The sequence below is a fragment of the Crocodylus siamensis genome, chromosome 2 (assembly GCF_052110815.1).
Source record: "Crocodylus siamensis isolate JL-2025a chromosome 2, ASM5211081v1, whole genome shotgun sequence".
Taxonomy (NCBI): Eukaryota; Metazoa; Chordata; order Crocodylia; family Crocodylidae; genus Crocodylus; species Crocodylus siamensis.
This window is the reverse complement of record NC_143396.1, coordinates 189,720,320-189,734,267: the sequence shown is the minus strand read 5'-3', so window position 1 is coordinate 189,734,267 and position 13,948 is coordinate 189,720,320. Positions and strand designations below refer to the sequence as shown.

At 39.2% G+C, this 13,948-nt stretch overlaps 1 protein-coding gene across 6 annotated transcripts in view; it reads left to right on the top strand.

Moving 5' to 3' along the window:
• TRIM66 (tripartite motif containing 66) overlaps positions 1-13,948 on the top strand; it is a 92,733-nt gene that overhangs the window by 67,892 nt on the left and 10,893 nt on the right. For 5 of the 6 annotated variants that reach the window (XM_090032658.1, XM_090032659.1, XM_090032657.1 and 2 more), the window contains 5 exons: positions 6,122-6,394; positions 6,639-6,864; positions 9,406-9,466; positions 11,504-11,678; positions 13,318-13,625. In XM_090032658.1, coding sequence (XP_089888784.1) covers positions 6,122-6,394; positions 6,639-6,864; positions 9,406-9,466; positions 11,504-11,678; positions 13,318-13,625 — 1,043 coding nt within the window. The remainder of the gene's footprint in view (positions 1-6,121; positions 6,395-6,638; positions 6,865-9,405; positions 9,467-11,503; positions 11,679-13,317; positions 13,626-13,948) is intronic. The other variant, XM_090032656.1, reaches the window with a different exon arrangement.

The following is a 13,948-nucleotide window of genomic DNA, read 5'->3' as shown; positions in this document are numbered from 1 at the left end:
AATGAAGTACAGACTAAATGAAAATGTATCCATCTTGGAGTACAATAGGTTGGATCATCATGTTCATTGGATTGTCAGCACTGGCTCAATGTCTAGTTGGCAGGAGGTATCAAGTGGAGTTTCCCATGGGTCTGTCCTGGGTCTGATATTATTCAATATATTAATTAATTATTTGGAAAATGGGATCAAGTGTACAATTAGCAAATCTGCAGACAACAGCAAATTAGGTGGAGTTGCAGATACTCTGAAGGGTAGAGCTAGGATCTGGAATGACCTGGATAGACTGGAGAAATAGTCCACAGTCAGTGAGAAGAGATTCAACAAGGACAACTGCAAAGTCCTGCACTTGAGACAGAATTATTGCATGTACAAATACAGACTGGGGGATGATTGGCTAGGCTGTAGTACTGCAGAGAAGGACCTGGGGGTTACAGTGGGCCATAAGATGAATATGATCAGTGTATTCCTGTTGCAAAAAAAAAAAAGCTAACAGCATCCTGGGTTGTATTAACAGGAGTGTCACTTGCAAACCAAAGGAAGTGATCCTTCTGCTCTATTCAGTGCTGCTGCAGCCTCACCTGGAGTACTGTGTCCAGTTTTGGGCCTCACACTTCAAGAAGGATGTGGATAGTTTGGAAAGAGTCCAGTGCAGAGCAGCAAACATGATTAGGGGCCTGGAAAATGAGACTAATGAGGAAAGGCTGAAAAAATAGGACTACTTTGTCTGGAGAAGAGAAGACTGAGGGGAGGCTTTGATAACAGTCTTCAAACTACAGAGAGGAAACAGGGTCTAATTACAGAGAGGATGCAGATGGGCTGTGTCTATGCCCATAGGGGCAGGCTGGGGACAATGGCCTCAAGCTGCAGCAGGGGAAATTTAGGCTGGAGATTAGAAGGAACTTTCTGACTGTGAGGGTGGTCAAACATTTTAACAGGCTACCTAGGAAAATTATGGAATCTCCATCTTTGGAAGTTTTCAAGACTAGGCTAGACAGAAACTTGACTGGGATAATCAAGGATGATGCTGCCTCAAGCAGAAGGGTGGACTAGTTGACCTTGGGAGGTCCCTTCTAGCCCTACCTTCCTACAGTCTATGATGAATTATTAATTTTCAAATATGAAAGAATTGGTAGTATATTTTGGAGCAAATGATAATTTTATAAAGTTTGGTGTTTTTAAGCCTAACTGTGATTTCAGTTGAACTGCACATGACACTTGTTTAGTGTGAATGAGTTGCTTTCCTTCATAGTTACAATGAGCTAGAGGTATAGCTTTTAAGCAGGTACTATGAAGAGCTAGGAATAAGTTTTGCCATTGCCCATGTGTACCATGTACCTCATTTACTAGGAAGCTACACATACCACAGTGAGATATTGTCATGCTCACAGGATTAGGTGCACCTCTCTCCTCTTCATAGCCTCTCTGAAGACACTTTACCTCCGTTAGGGTTACATCTTACAATTCACGTGTTCATGGACCAGGTGTTTATCTATAGGAGGAAGATTCTTTTGAGCTGCTGTTTCTCCTCCTGTATTGTGTTCCTTACAATACCTTCTTAAACTAACCCAATGTATTCATATAGTAAATATTCCAGTAACCTGGTCAACATGTGGTATGGATAAAGTAATACAGAACAGCTCCATATCTGTCCCAGACATCACAGAAATACTTGAACTTAGTGGATCCCATCAAATATTCCTCATCACCTCAGTATGCCTCATGGTTTCTTTTTACAATTGTGATAGGCCTGCATCCTGGCAGTTCAAAATGGAATCTCTTCCTCTTCTATCAGATATACCTGGATTTAGGTGGAAGTATATGTTTTTTTCATTTCCCAACGCATCAGTTCTCCTAAGCGTTACTAGTTACCTTTGCTCTACTACAGTTCCTGTGCTTGCCTACAATGATCTTTTGCCTACAGTAAAATTTTAACATTTCTTAAGAACACGTTTTTGGGGGAAGATTTGTGTTTTCTCTTATGTCAGTCCAGTACTGAGAACGCTATCAGCACTCCTACAAATGATAGGAATAGTTTGATACTTGAATCTGGCATGTGTTTTTTTGGGAGGAGGATTTTTTTGGGGAGGAGGATCTGAAACATAGATCTTCTCTGCTTCCAAAGTATTGGATGAACAGCACAAATATGTTCATGCTTAATGCAATTAGCTACATTTCTCAATATGTTAATTTAACAACACCCATCGCTTTGACCTGGAAAGAAGGATAAATAAAACATGAAGCTGCTTGCTCTGTTAGAATCATTTTCTGCATCCATTTTAAACTAGGTCCATTTCATTAAGACAAAATGTTAAGGAAAGTTTGAATTGTTATTGGGAAATACAAATAGGAAGCATATGTAGCCTATATTATCAATGCTATTGCGAATGGCGAGTTAAACAACTGGATTGGAGTAGTACATTTGTTTAACCTCCTGGCATAATGAGCTGCCAGGGGGATTGCTCCACTTAATACCAGCCGTTCATTAGTCTACAACCATTCGCTCTGTGTTATTTCCATTCTAGCAAAGAGAATTGGTGGTTCCTAGTTTTAGCCTTCTTTATAAGTGACAGTGTCAACAGCCTTGAGACTTTGCCAAAATAATCCTAACAAATCCTAATCCCAGTCTTTCAAGGTAAGTATTTGTATCTCAGAATTCTTCTGTGTTAGTGGTGCATGTTTACACTGGACCTTTCTCATATGCAACAGTGATGAAAGAAATATTTAAGCTGCACAATGTGTTGTTTTTTAATTTTCTAATAGCACTCTGCATGTTCTTTGTTCTTTCCTTTCACTTCCATAGGTATGAAATTTATGGCAGAAAGGATTTTTTGGCAATTGAAATTGTAATAGTGCAATTATATTATTAAGATCATCAGGCCAAAATTATTTATTAGATAATGGGAATTCCATGTGTAATGACACAAATGTATTTGTGTGTGGTAAGATTTACATTAAAATGTCAAAGTCTAAAGATTATCCTACAAGAAGCCACAATCTACCCAAGAGCATAATTAATGCTTGTTGTTGTTCAAAGGGTGCAATGTAAAAGCACAAGTGCTTTTATAAAACAGAGATCAATTCTTTGAAGGCATCCCAGTTTCAAACACTAGCTGAACTGTCAAGGGAAAAGAGATTTTTGCTAATGGCAAAAGAAATGATTATTTTAGGGAGTGAATTAATAGGATGTTAATGAGCCTTGTTCCCAGTGAATTGTTCACTTCACACTTGACAGCAGCTCCATGGATCATAATGGAACATGTCTGTTCTTAACTGGAAGTTTTAATATTTTGTACTGAAAGATCATAATGTTGCCTCATCATTAAAATAACCACAAAATTAACTTTTGCCCCAGGGGAGAGGCAGATAGCAGCCTCATGGCCTCATTATTCTTTTTAGGAAGAATAATGTTTCCTGTTGGTTGATATAAGCTAAAAAGGTCCCGTTAGAATCCCACAGCAATTGAAAGAGTAAAAAAAGACACAAGCATATAGTTCTATGGAGTTTCACCTGTCTGAAGGTGATAGTTGTGAATACTTTAGGCCCTGATCTTCTATGCATGTGCCTAACACATTGTGGGGACTACATTACAAGAAGTTAGAGGAAGAGACTAGGAGTGAAGACTCCAAGTTCTCTCACAACTCGCTGTGCAACTTTGGGCAGCTCACTTAACTTCTGTGTGCCTTAGTTTACCCATTCTCAATGCAGCACAGCCCCTGTTCCATGGATTTCAGTGGGATTCACATATCTGAAAATTGGCCAAATGAATCACCGAGACTTAATTTATAAATTTTTAGAAATGGCTTTGAGCTCTCTTATCATGGTACACTTTTTTGTGGAGGCCAGTTGAAGGTGAGATGCTAAGATGGGTTTGCTGTTCTATAATTGTTATAGACAACGTGGGTTATTGGATTTATGGAAACCCCATATGACAAAGAGGGAGGTAGCACATAATGGGAAAATAATTGCAAAACCAATCACTGCTTTTTTTTTTAAAGTGCTTTTTGCCATGTTTGTTGTTGTACATGCAGGAGCTGAGATATCAACTCATTTGGTATCAGAAATTTACACTTCTGATTTTTACCTCCTGCTTTAGGAGATTGATGTGGCTGCCAGGCTCTTGAGCTGTAATTATTCAGATGGCTTAAATTTAAGAGATCTACGAGCAATCCTGGAATTTGTTTCAGGAATGCCCAATGCCAGTCAGAAAAGTGCATACAAGAAGGGGCTATAGGGCACAACTGCATTCTCTCAGTCCTGGAATTGTTCCACTCTAGTCCTCAGATGTAAATAAGAGCAGCCTGAGGACTCTGCTACTGGTGCCAGGAGGTAGTTAACCACAGACAGCTGAGCTGCAGGGACAATCCAGACACTTTCCTTTGCCAAAGCGTACTCCCTGCACCAGCTACAAATGGGGAGGGAGGCACAGAGGCTGGTCTGGTGAGCCTACATCCCCTTATCTTCCCTTTATGTTGTGGGAAATCATCCTGGGGCTGGATAAGCCAGCTCTGGTGGAATTTATGCCAGCAAACTGGTGCAAGCATACTGGAATGCTGGGGACTATCTGGTTCCTTTTGTCTTAAACGTAGTTTATCCTGTCTCATTTTAATGAGGATATGATTCAATTCTGTAGTCAGTCCTTGGGAAGAGCTCCCACTATGGAGTCAATTGCAAAAAAATGAGAAAGAAATTACACTGCATTTGCAGATATCTTTCACAACAGCAAGCCAAACTCTTCCTAGAACTGGTATGGGATGGAAGTCGATAGTAATCCTTCTAACTTAATTTACATTACCAGGGATCTGCACAAGTATTACAGAGAATATGGTCTAGGCTACCATTCTTTTTACTCTACTTCATGGTTGCCTTATAGCCTTGGAACAAGTTATCACAATCCCAAATGAACTAATAATAGTTAATAAAAATACTGATTAAATCTTAGCTGTAGCTCCTGTCTCAGATTTTCTTTCAAGGCAGAAGCTATAATGAATGCATACCAGTTTAAAAAAAAATCAGTACAAGAATGAAATTAAAATTGAATTCATATGTAATCAACAAATGTCTCTTTCCTTATCAGTCTATATTAATACAAGCATAACTTACAATATTGTAGTCAAATGAAAAGGATTTATTCAGTGAAATTATCAAGTGCAATGAACGTGAACAAGCTGTGGGAAAGTGAATGGAGAACCCCACATTCAAAGGGTACAGATCTGCATACTTTTTAATGCAATTTAGGCACTTGATATGGACTAGAGAAGAAGAGTCATGATTTAAGTACTGTTACATACACAGTGCTGTAAGACAGCTTAGAGAAGTCATATAGATGGGTGGATTTGCTTTGCTTTGCATATTATTATCTCTCTGTTTCTGACAGTGAAATGTCTTGAGAGCATGAAGCAACAGCAGATGCATTTCATTAGAATTATTCTTTCAGAGTCTTGCTTGGACAGGCAATTCTTCCCCTCACGCCTCCCTCTGCCATGATACGCACCCTTTCTTTTATAACTGGAGATATATCTTTTCTTCTGCTTGGTGTCTTTAACATGTGTTTACATCATAACACTGTAAAAAGCAATACCCCTTAAGCTTAACTGATGAAACTCATTCCTTGAAATAGTTGAAGTCACTCGAGTTGTGTGCACTTGTGTTAGGTCTGAATCTTACATTATGAAGAAAGCACTGCATTTGAAAGCTTATCCAAGCTACAACATCACTCAAACACTATCCCTAGTGTAATTTTATTGAAGTCAATAGATTCATACTAGGGATGGATTTAGTCCAATATTCCATATACTGAGATTTCTCATTCACTGTAGAAGCAAAAATCACGATCCCTTACAGTGATCCAAAGAAAAAAAAGTCCAAGGAGAGAGAGAGAGATTGAGAGAGAAAGAGAGACTCAAGAATCTGTTCCCCCCCCCCCCCAGATGTTGCCTTTTGGAATTTGTAAAGCCCTTTGGCTGATGATCTGAGATTACAGCAGTAACTTTGCAGCAGTTGTGACATGGCTGCTTTGTTAGGTATAATGAGATGCAGTTACCTCATGCACTCTAGAAATAACAGCAGCATCTTACTGTTTTAAAAGCTGATTAATTTATTGTTGGGGTTTTTTTTTTTTCAGCGTTCAGCTTCCCTAAGCATTGTGGGCTTTTCCAACACTTTAGAAATGGAACTATCTTCAACAAGGTTAACTAAGTCAGCTGATCCACAGATGCAAGGTGTATCTGCAGTAACATTCGGCCAATCCCAAAGCATGCCTCATGCCTCTGATATTCGACCAGAATCTGTGCCTGGCTACAATTTGGCATCAGACAGAGCTATAAATGACCTAAGCCCTGGGACTACTAATAACCTAGCAACAGGTGATGTGCTCCTGGGGAATGCTAAGTGCAAGGTAAGAATTGCAAACATGTCTAACTACTTTACTGTTAACAAAATGTACCTTAATTGATAACATTGTTGTTACAGCCAGTAGCTTGAAGGTTGCTATGTTAATAACTGTATTAATAATAATAATAATAAATATTGTTATGATTATTACTAATAATATTTAGTTGTTCTCTTAATTTTTTTTTTCGTGTGGAAATTAAGGAAGTAAATAGCAGAAGTTGATTCCTTTTTTTTTCTTTTTCTTCCAGCTGGAAAACGAAGATTTCAGTACAACTAGTGACCCCCTTGGTAATGACTCAGCCACTACCAGTCCCAGTACAATTAATGAATTAGCTCTCCCTATGCAAAATATGTTAGAAGAGCCTATTAATCTTTCAGTCAAGAAATCTCAACAGTGTGCCTCTCCTTCTACACCAATCAACAATACTCCTTGCCTGCTATCAGCCAGTGTAAAACAACTTAGCAATGAAAAAGGTACCAGGTTTTTCTTGATCTTCTTTGTTGATGCTATTGCTTTTTAAATCACCATTTGTTGCAGGCCTTGAAATACAATGTGGTTACTTTTATTCCTAAAGGTATGCTATTCAACTTACTGTACTGCATGCTATAGCATTGTTTAAAATATCACACCTAGTCCTGTGGAAGGATAATGTTTGATCTATTTTGTGGAGAAAAGCACAGAAATTGTATACGTTTTAATTGCTAACTGCCTTATCCGTGAATTGAGTACGATGGAGAGTTCGCAAGTGGGATAATGATGTGAAGTACCTGGAGTATTAATTTTGTTAGCAGATCTACTGTTAATGAGATCTGCAGCTTCAGCTGTTGAAGAGCTGATTTAAAGAGTCCAAATGCAATTTTTAAAAATGACTTCCAAAATGTAACGTGAATTCTGCTAAGTCTAACGCATGAGATTCAGTAACACAGCACATACTGCTTAGGTTAATATATCGCACAGTATGTGCTTTGTCTTGGCTCAGTCTGCTTCAGAACATTCCCTTCAGCCAAGGCTTGCTACTTCTTTTCATAATGGAGAATTAGACCTTGTTTAACTCTCTTTACAGGCAGGTTGCCAACATGCCTGTGCTACACTGTAACGCTTCAATCCTGCAGACCCTAAAAGTCAATGGGACTATTTGCACAGGATTGCAGGAAGAAGCTATTCCTCTGTGACTTATGCTGATATTTGGCTGCTTTCCTGTATAATGGATGAATTAATATTGCTATCTCTGCAGTATATTTATAGTCAGAGAATTGTAATGAGTATAAAGAAGGGACCAGCTCAATGATACAAGAGAATGTATTTGCCTTCCCTTAAGTGTATTGAGCCATATTGTGACAATTATACCAAAGGGCTTTGTATGGGCAGCAAGAATTGGCAGCTCTGTGAAAGGAGCACTGAAGAGACTGTGCTTCAGGCAAGCTAAGTCTCTCCAGGGCTGTTCTGTGCACACAGTATGCTCCATCCACTAGCAGATTGCTCCACCTGAAGCACTGATCTCCACTGTAGGTTTTGAAGAATCTCAAGAGGTTTTCTACTTCATCTCCCTGCTCTGAGGCAAGATTAAATATATATCTAGACCATACCTATATTTGTCTACCCTTTTCTTAAAAATCTTCACTGACAGAGCTTTCACAAATTCCTTATGTGACCCATTTAATTGTTTGGCTATCTTACTACCTTGCTATAAAAGCTGATAGTTTATTGCCCTGTCGTAGTGGACCTAAAGAATGATTTAATGATTGTCTTTTTCATAACAGCTTTTCACGTTTGAAGACACTTATCATGCTCCCTCTATCAATCTTCTTTTTATCAGACTAAGCAAACCCTGTTCCTGCAACTTTTTTCATGTCATTGTCTTCAAAACCTCTTTTCACTCTTATTACTCTTCTCTAGACTCTCTCTAATTTGTCTACAAGGTGTCTATGAACTGTGAGGCCCTCAAAACAGGACACTGTGCTCCAACTGAGGTGTAAACAATGCCACAGAAAGTAGAATAATTATCGTCTATATCTTATATGTGAACTGCCTGTTAATAGTTACCAATATAACATTTGCTTGTGTGTTTTCTGCAGCAGCAGTTGACTTAATTTATTTTATGGTCTACTATAACTTTCCAGATAAGTTTGTGCACTATTTCTGCCCACAAGGTATTCTTCCTTTTGTATTTATGAATCTAATTTTTCCTTCTTAAGTGTGATACTGTTCACATCTGAAATTTTATTTGGATTTTGGATCGCTTGACTAATTTAGCAACATCATTTTGAATTCTAAGTCTCCCAAAAGAATTCAGTACCTCCTAGCTTAAGGTCATTTGAAAACGTTAAAGTGGTACGCATTCAAGTTATCAGTGAACATATTGAATAGCACTGGTCTCAGTACAGAACCTGCTTAGGACTCCATTTAATATGTCATCCCATTTGGACAATGAACAGTGATAATTGCTTTTTAAGTACGTTTTTTCAGCCACCTTTTATTTTGGTCTCATTTCAAATCTTTGTTAGCTTAATAGGACAGGTTTTCCTAGTGCTTCCTTCCTGAGCCTTTAAAACGATGATATTCAGTTTATTTTCTTGTTAACATTGTAATTCTCAAACAAGTCCATGCCAAAAGTAGAACATGTTCATAATGGGCCCAATCCTGTTCATATTTAAGGTCAATGCCGGTTCAACATAGCCCCATATTTACAAATTTATACATGTACTACACTATTTAAATCATATTTTCACATATAAAGAAGAATACAGCATGCCTGTATTTGTACAGATGCTCTGATCAGTTACTTTTGTTGGGAAGGGTTCCTCAGTCTTAGGACAGAATTGGTCTAAAGCTGAGAGAGACAACAGACATCATTCTAGAATAGCAAATGGTATATACATATGAAATTGTTCTATTATTCACATATGCTATACTGTTAAAAAGTAAAAAATATATTAATATTGATATACCCCTCTGTCTTTAATTTTACTCTGATATTATGTATATTTTATTAATTTCCTTACCTTCTGTTACAGATTTCAGTAATTGTGAACAGGAACATTTTGAAATGGATATGAAGAATAATCAGAACATCAGGTAGTAGAATCACTTTCCACTCAGAAGTACTGGACATGAAGTATTATCAGTTTGTTCAGAGAATGCATCCTGTTTACTGATATCAGCAGGTTGTTTTAAAAACGAAACAATCTGTTCTGTAACTGATCATTTTAAAGACGCACCAAATTACCGATGATGACAGTTCCTTGAAGGCATATCCAAGGCCTTTTAAAATTGTATTGTTATTTTCTAAGGCTGTCTCAGTGACACTGGTCTTACAGTAGTCCCATCTGCAGAGGATATGTAGGGGCATCCTGGAAGCTGTGCTCAACAGAGCTTTCATGCAGTTGAAAAATCTGGACCTACACATTACTAAAAATCATAGGTGGTAAAGTGTTTCTTTAATCATTTGCTGCTCTGGAACAAAACAAACATTCATTGATATCTAGTTTGTAGATCTGTTCAGGAATTAGTCTGCAAAATGGTTTTCTTTGAAAAATGTTTATTGGGTGAAAGCTAAAAGTGTCACAGGTACATATCTGTTCCCTCAGAACTTTTCTTGGGAAAGGTTTCTCCAGTTCAGGATGGATGTGTGGTCAAAAGCCACAATAGAATAGTGAACAAATACTCAATCCTTGAGGAGCAAGCTTGTTCTTATGAGACTCAGGAGTCCCAGGTTCAAGTCCCTGCATTGCTAGGCTTTGACTAAGGACTAGAACCTGGGTTTGCTACATCCAGGAGTGCCTTGACCATTGTGTATTGGCTATTCTGAGGTGGGAGGCAGGGGGAGGAGGAAGTTGGGGAAGGGAGACACAGATTATGTGGCACGTTGGTGAGGTTCAGAGCCATGGACTGAATCAGGCAGAGCATGAACTTGAGCCTGGAATGCCACAGCTCATTGCTATAGCAGTTGGGATGGGGACTGTCTCATTATCTTTTTCTTATTTTATTGCACCAACCCCCGCTCCCAAATCTTCGAAGGTTTTGGTGTCATTCCAGCCTGGAATGGTAAATTGTTAGACATCTTTAAAAAAAATGTGGTATAGAAAGACTATTTTCTACCCAACTCTTCTTTTGTGTTCCTTAATTGCAGAAGACTATATATTTGTAATACTCCATTTCTAGCAGGGTGTAATGGGGATTCAGCTGTGTATGGGCTCAGAGTGGACTGGGTGATTTAAAAAAGATTACATGCCAGTGAAGATAAATTATCACTTTACCAGAAATAACAAAGATGCATCCTGATCCTTCTTGAAGTCAATCCTCATTTTACCTAAGTTACTTATAACCAGTTATCATCTGTTGTTTTTATCTGATGTAAAACATAATTCTGTTAAAAAAGAAGCCATTTTTATATTGTAGCTAAAGATCCCTATGTCCTTCTGGCTATTTATTGGTTATAATGGGGATTGTATTTATTGAAATGAATTGAAGGGTTTAACCCATTTTAGAGTATAGAGAATGCATTTTAAAAGTGTCCTCTCAGACTTGGAGAACTACGTTTTCAAAGCAATGTTGTATTCATATGCTTATGGTCATACAACCTATATCAATATTAACAGACTAAAAGATCATATTAAAAAGTTAATTAATCCAAGTTATATGTTTAAAAGTACTGAACAGACCAGAAATATATGGCAAAATGAGGAGTACAGACCACTAAATTATATTACCATTAATATATATAATTTTACTTCTAAATATTGTTTTCCTAATTTTTTTCAATTAGATTAAGTGTAATTTTTCTTGATGCTAGTGTCAAACATAGCTGGCTTTCTGTAGTCACAGCACAAAGATAGGAGGGCAAGGATTAGGCAGAGATTTAAGTCCTCATCCATCAAAGAATTTAAAGATGTATTTCTATTTTAAAGAAAAGGATTCCCATTTCTGTTTAGCAAAGCCCTCAAATAGATGCTTAAATCCCATTGACTGCAATTGTAAGTGTACTTAATGCTTACTGGATCAGGGCTTTTAAGAAAGGAAACAAATGTAGTAATATAAGAAAAAAGTTGAAATTAAGAGAAGATGATTCCATTTAATACCAGTAACTCTTACCACACACCATTTTGATTTCAGTGCTTACGCTAAGGAGTTGAAGATCCCCTATGTGCGACTGGAACGTCTGAAAATATGTATGTCAGAATCTGGGGAGCTTCCAGTGTTCAAACTGCAGCCACAGAAGAGTGAGCAAGATGGAACTTTTCTTCTCATAGTTGAATGTGGTACCCAGTCTTCCAGTATGGCAATAAAAGTAAGTTGAGCTTGCATCATGGTTTGCTTGCTTGCTTGCTTTCTCTGTCCCCAACTCATTGTATATATGGTTACAGATGATGCTAGGCTTTTGTATGATTCACGTAGACCTGCTGATTAATTTTACTCTCCTGACATTCTCTGAACCACAATGGCAACGGGTGGGAGTATAAAACCCTAAAACAGATAGTTAATGGGGCTGTGCAAAGCTTTAGTCCTCAGTTCAATTCAGTGGCGATTTGGCCCAATTCGGCGGTGAATCTCTGAATCCAAATCGAATCAGAGAGCCTTTTAATCTTTCCGAATCGAATCAGAACCCTTCAAATTGATTCGGAAAGATTTGGAGATTCAGACACAGGCACAGCTTTAAATGTTTTTTCTACATACCTCTAGGTAGCAGGGGCTCATGAGTAGTGCGATGCTGGGGTGCATCACACTACAGAAGTGTGAGGAGCTCCCCAGCATGCTCAGCAGCAGACCCAGAAGTGGTCCAGAAGCACTTCAGGTTCACTTCCAGGTCTGCCAGGGAGTGTGCTAGGGGACTTGCCCCCGCCCTCCCCCCCCAGCTCAGTGACTGGTGCCTCCTGGATCTGGGAGGGCACCTGGAGTCCCCCCGCGGCTGATTGCTGAACCGGGAGGGCACAAGGGGGGCCCATCATGCTCCCTGGTGAATCCGGAAGTGGAGGGGCCCCCCACACTCCTGTGGGATTATTCATCCACCCCAGCATTGCAGTGTTCATGAGCTGCACTGGTACCTTGAGGCATGTAGAAAAAACTTTTAAAGTTGTGTCTATGGCCAGATCGCTGATTCTCCAAACCAGTATCGAACCTTCAGATTCAGATTTGGCTGAATCAAATCAACAAACTGAATCACTGTCCCTGATTTGAATCCGAATTGAATAGGGCCTACTTCACACACCCCTGATAGTTAACACATTAGCTATTTGTTAGCTATGGTGTTTGCTATGCTCCATGGTGACAGGCCATCTTTCATCAACTCCAGGAACAAGGTCCTAGGGATGCCCTGGTACTAGATTTCTGCTTGGCTGAAGAACTGGTGGTTTAGGGCATGCCTAGTCTGTCCTCATTACCTCATTCCCAGGGTGAATATGCCAGGGCGGGGTTTATTACTTAAGCAGCAGGGCTGAGCTTCCTGCTATAACAATGCAGACATAACCTACATTTGTGTGGTATTCCTCCCTGCTCCTTCTTTAATGTTGGAGGCATCCCAGTAGTGTAAAACTTCCATCATCTCAACATAGCTCTAGTCATAACATGACAGTGTGGGATGGGAAAAGCAGAACAGAGCTTTTTTTTGGACTGCTGAGATCAAGAATGTATTTGCTTTATAACTTGCTTCACTATGGATGTGACATGAAATATAACTGCCATCTAAACAAGAAAATACATGGGATGTATGGCATGGGGTTAGCACTACCTCCTCCTTATAGCTGGGGCAACTGAGGCACAGAGAGGCAGTGCCTGGTCCCAAGTTGCCCATCAGGCCAATGGAAATAGGGACTCCAGAGTCCAAATCTAGTGGCCTATCCAAGAGTCCACTTAAGATGCACCTATTTTACATGTAGGGGCTTGGATGTGGAAATGATGATTCTGTGATTCTGGGTTTCTCTTCCTTCAAGGTCAATCAAGATAACCCATCTGAAGGAAAGATTCCCAAACTGGGAGGCTCAGAAAATAGGAAAATCCCCATCAATCCCCCATCAGGACAAGTACCATCTCCTTTTGTAGATATCTTTCCTGTTGATCATAAGCTTAACAATGGCATTCCTAGCACAAGAAAACCTCCACTTCCTCAGGAAATCAGTCCAATTGAGAATGAGGATTTCTGTGCTGTCTGTCTGAATGGAGGAGAACTGTTGTGTTGCGACCACTGTCCCAAGGTCTTCCATCTGTCATGTCATGTTCCAGCCCTGCTCAGCTTTCCAGTGTGAGTACATAAATGCATCCTTAAAGCAACCTTGAGCCTTGGCCTGCTGTCTGAGGACTGTATGTGGTAGTCTTATACTCTTTCACTGAGTCTCTCTTAACTTTTGTTGGTCTTTTTTTGCTTTGCCAATCTCACAGAGGGCAACAGGATTTCCACAAGCTCTTCCAAAGTAGGAGCCACTGTAATTTTTAACAAGATCAGTTTTCAGTCATGTGTGCTCCTCTGGCCACCCAGCCAAGCACTACAAAGGAGGGGCAGACCTGAATTTGATAAGCATCAGTGCAAGGTGCTGGAGGCAAATAAAACTTTACATAGTGCATGAA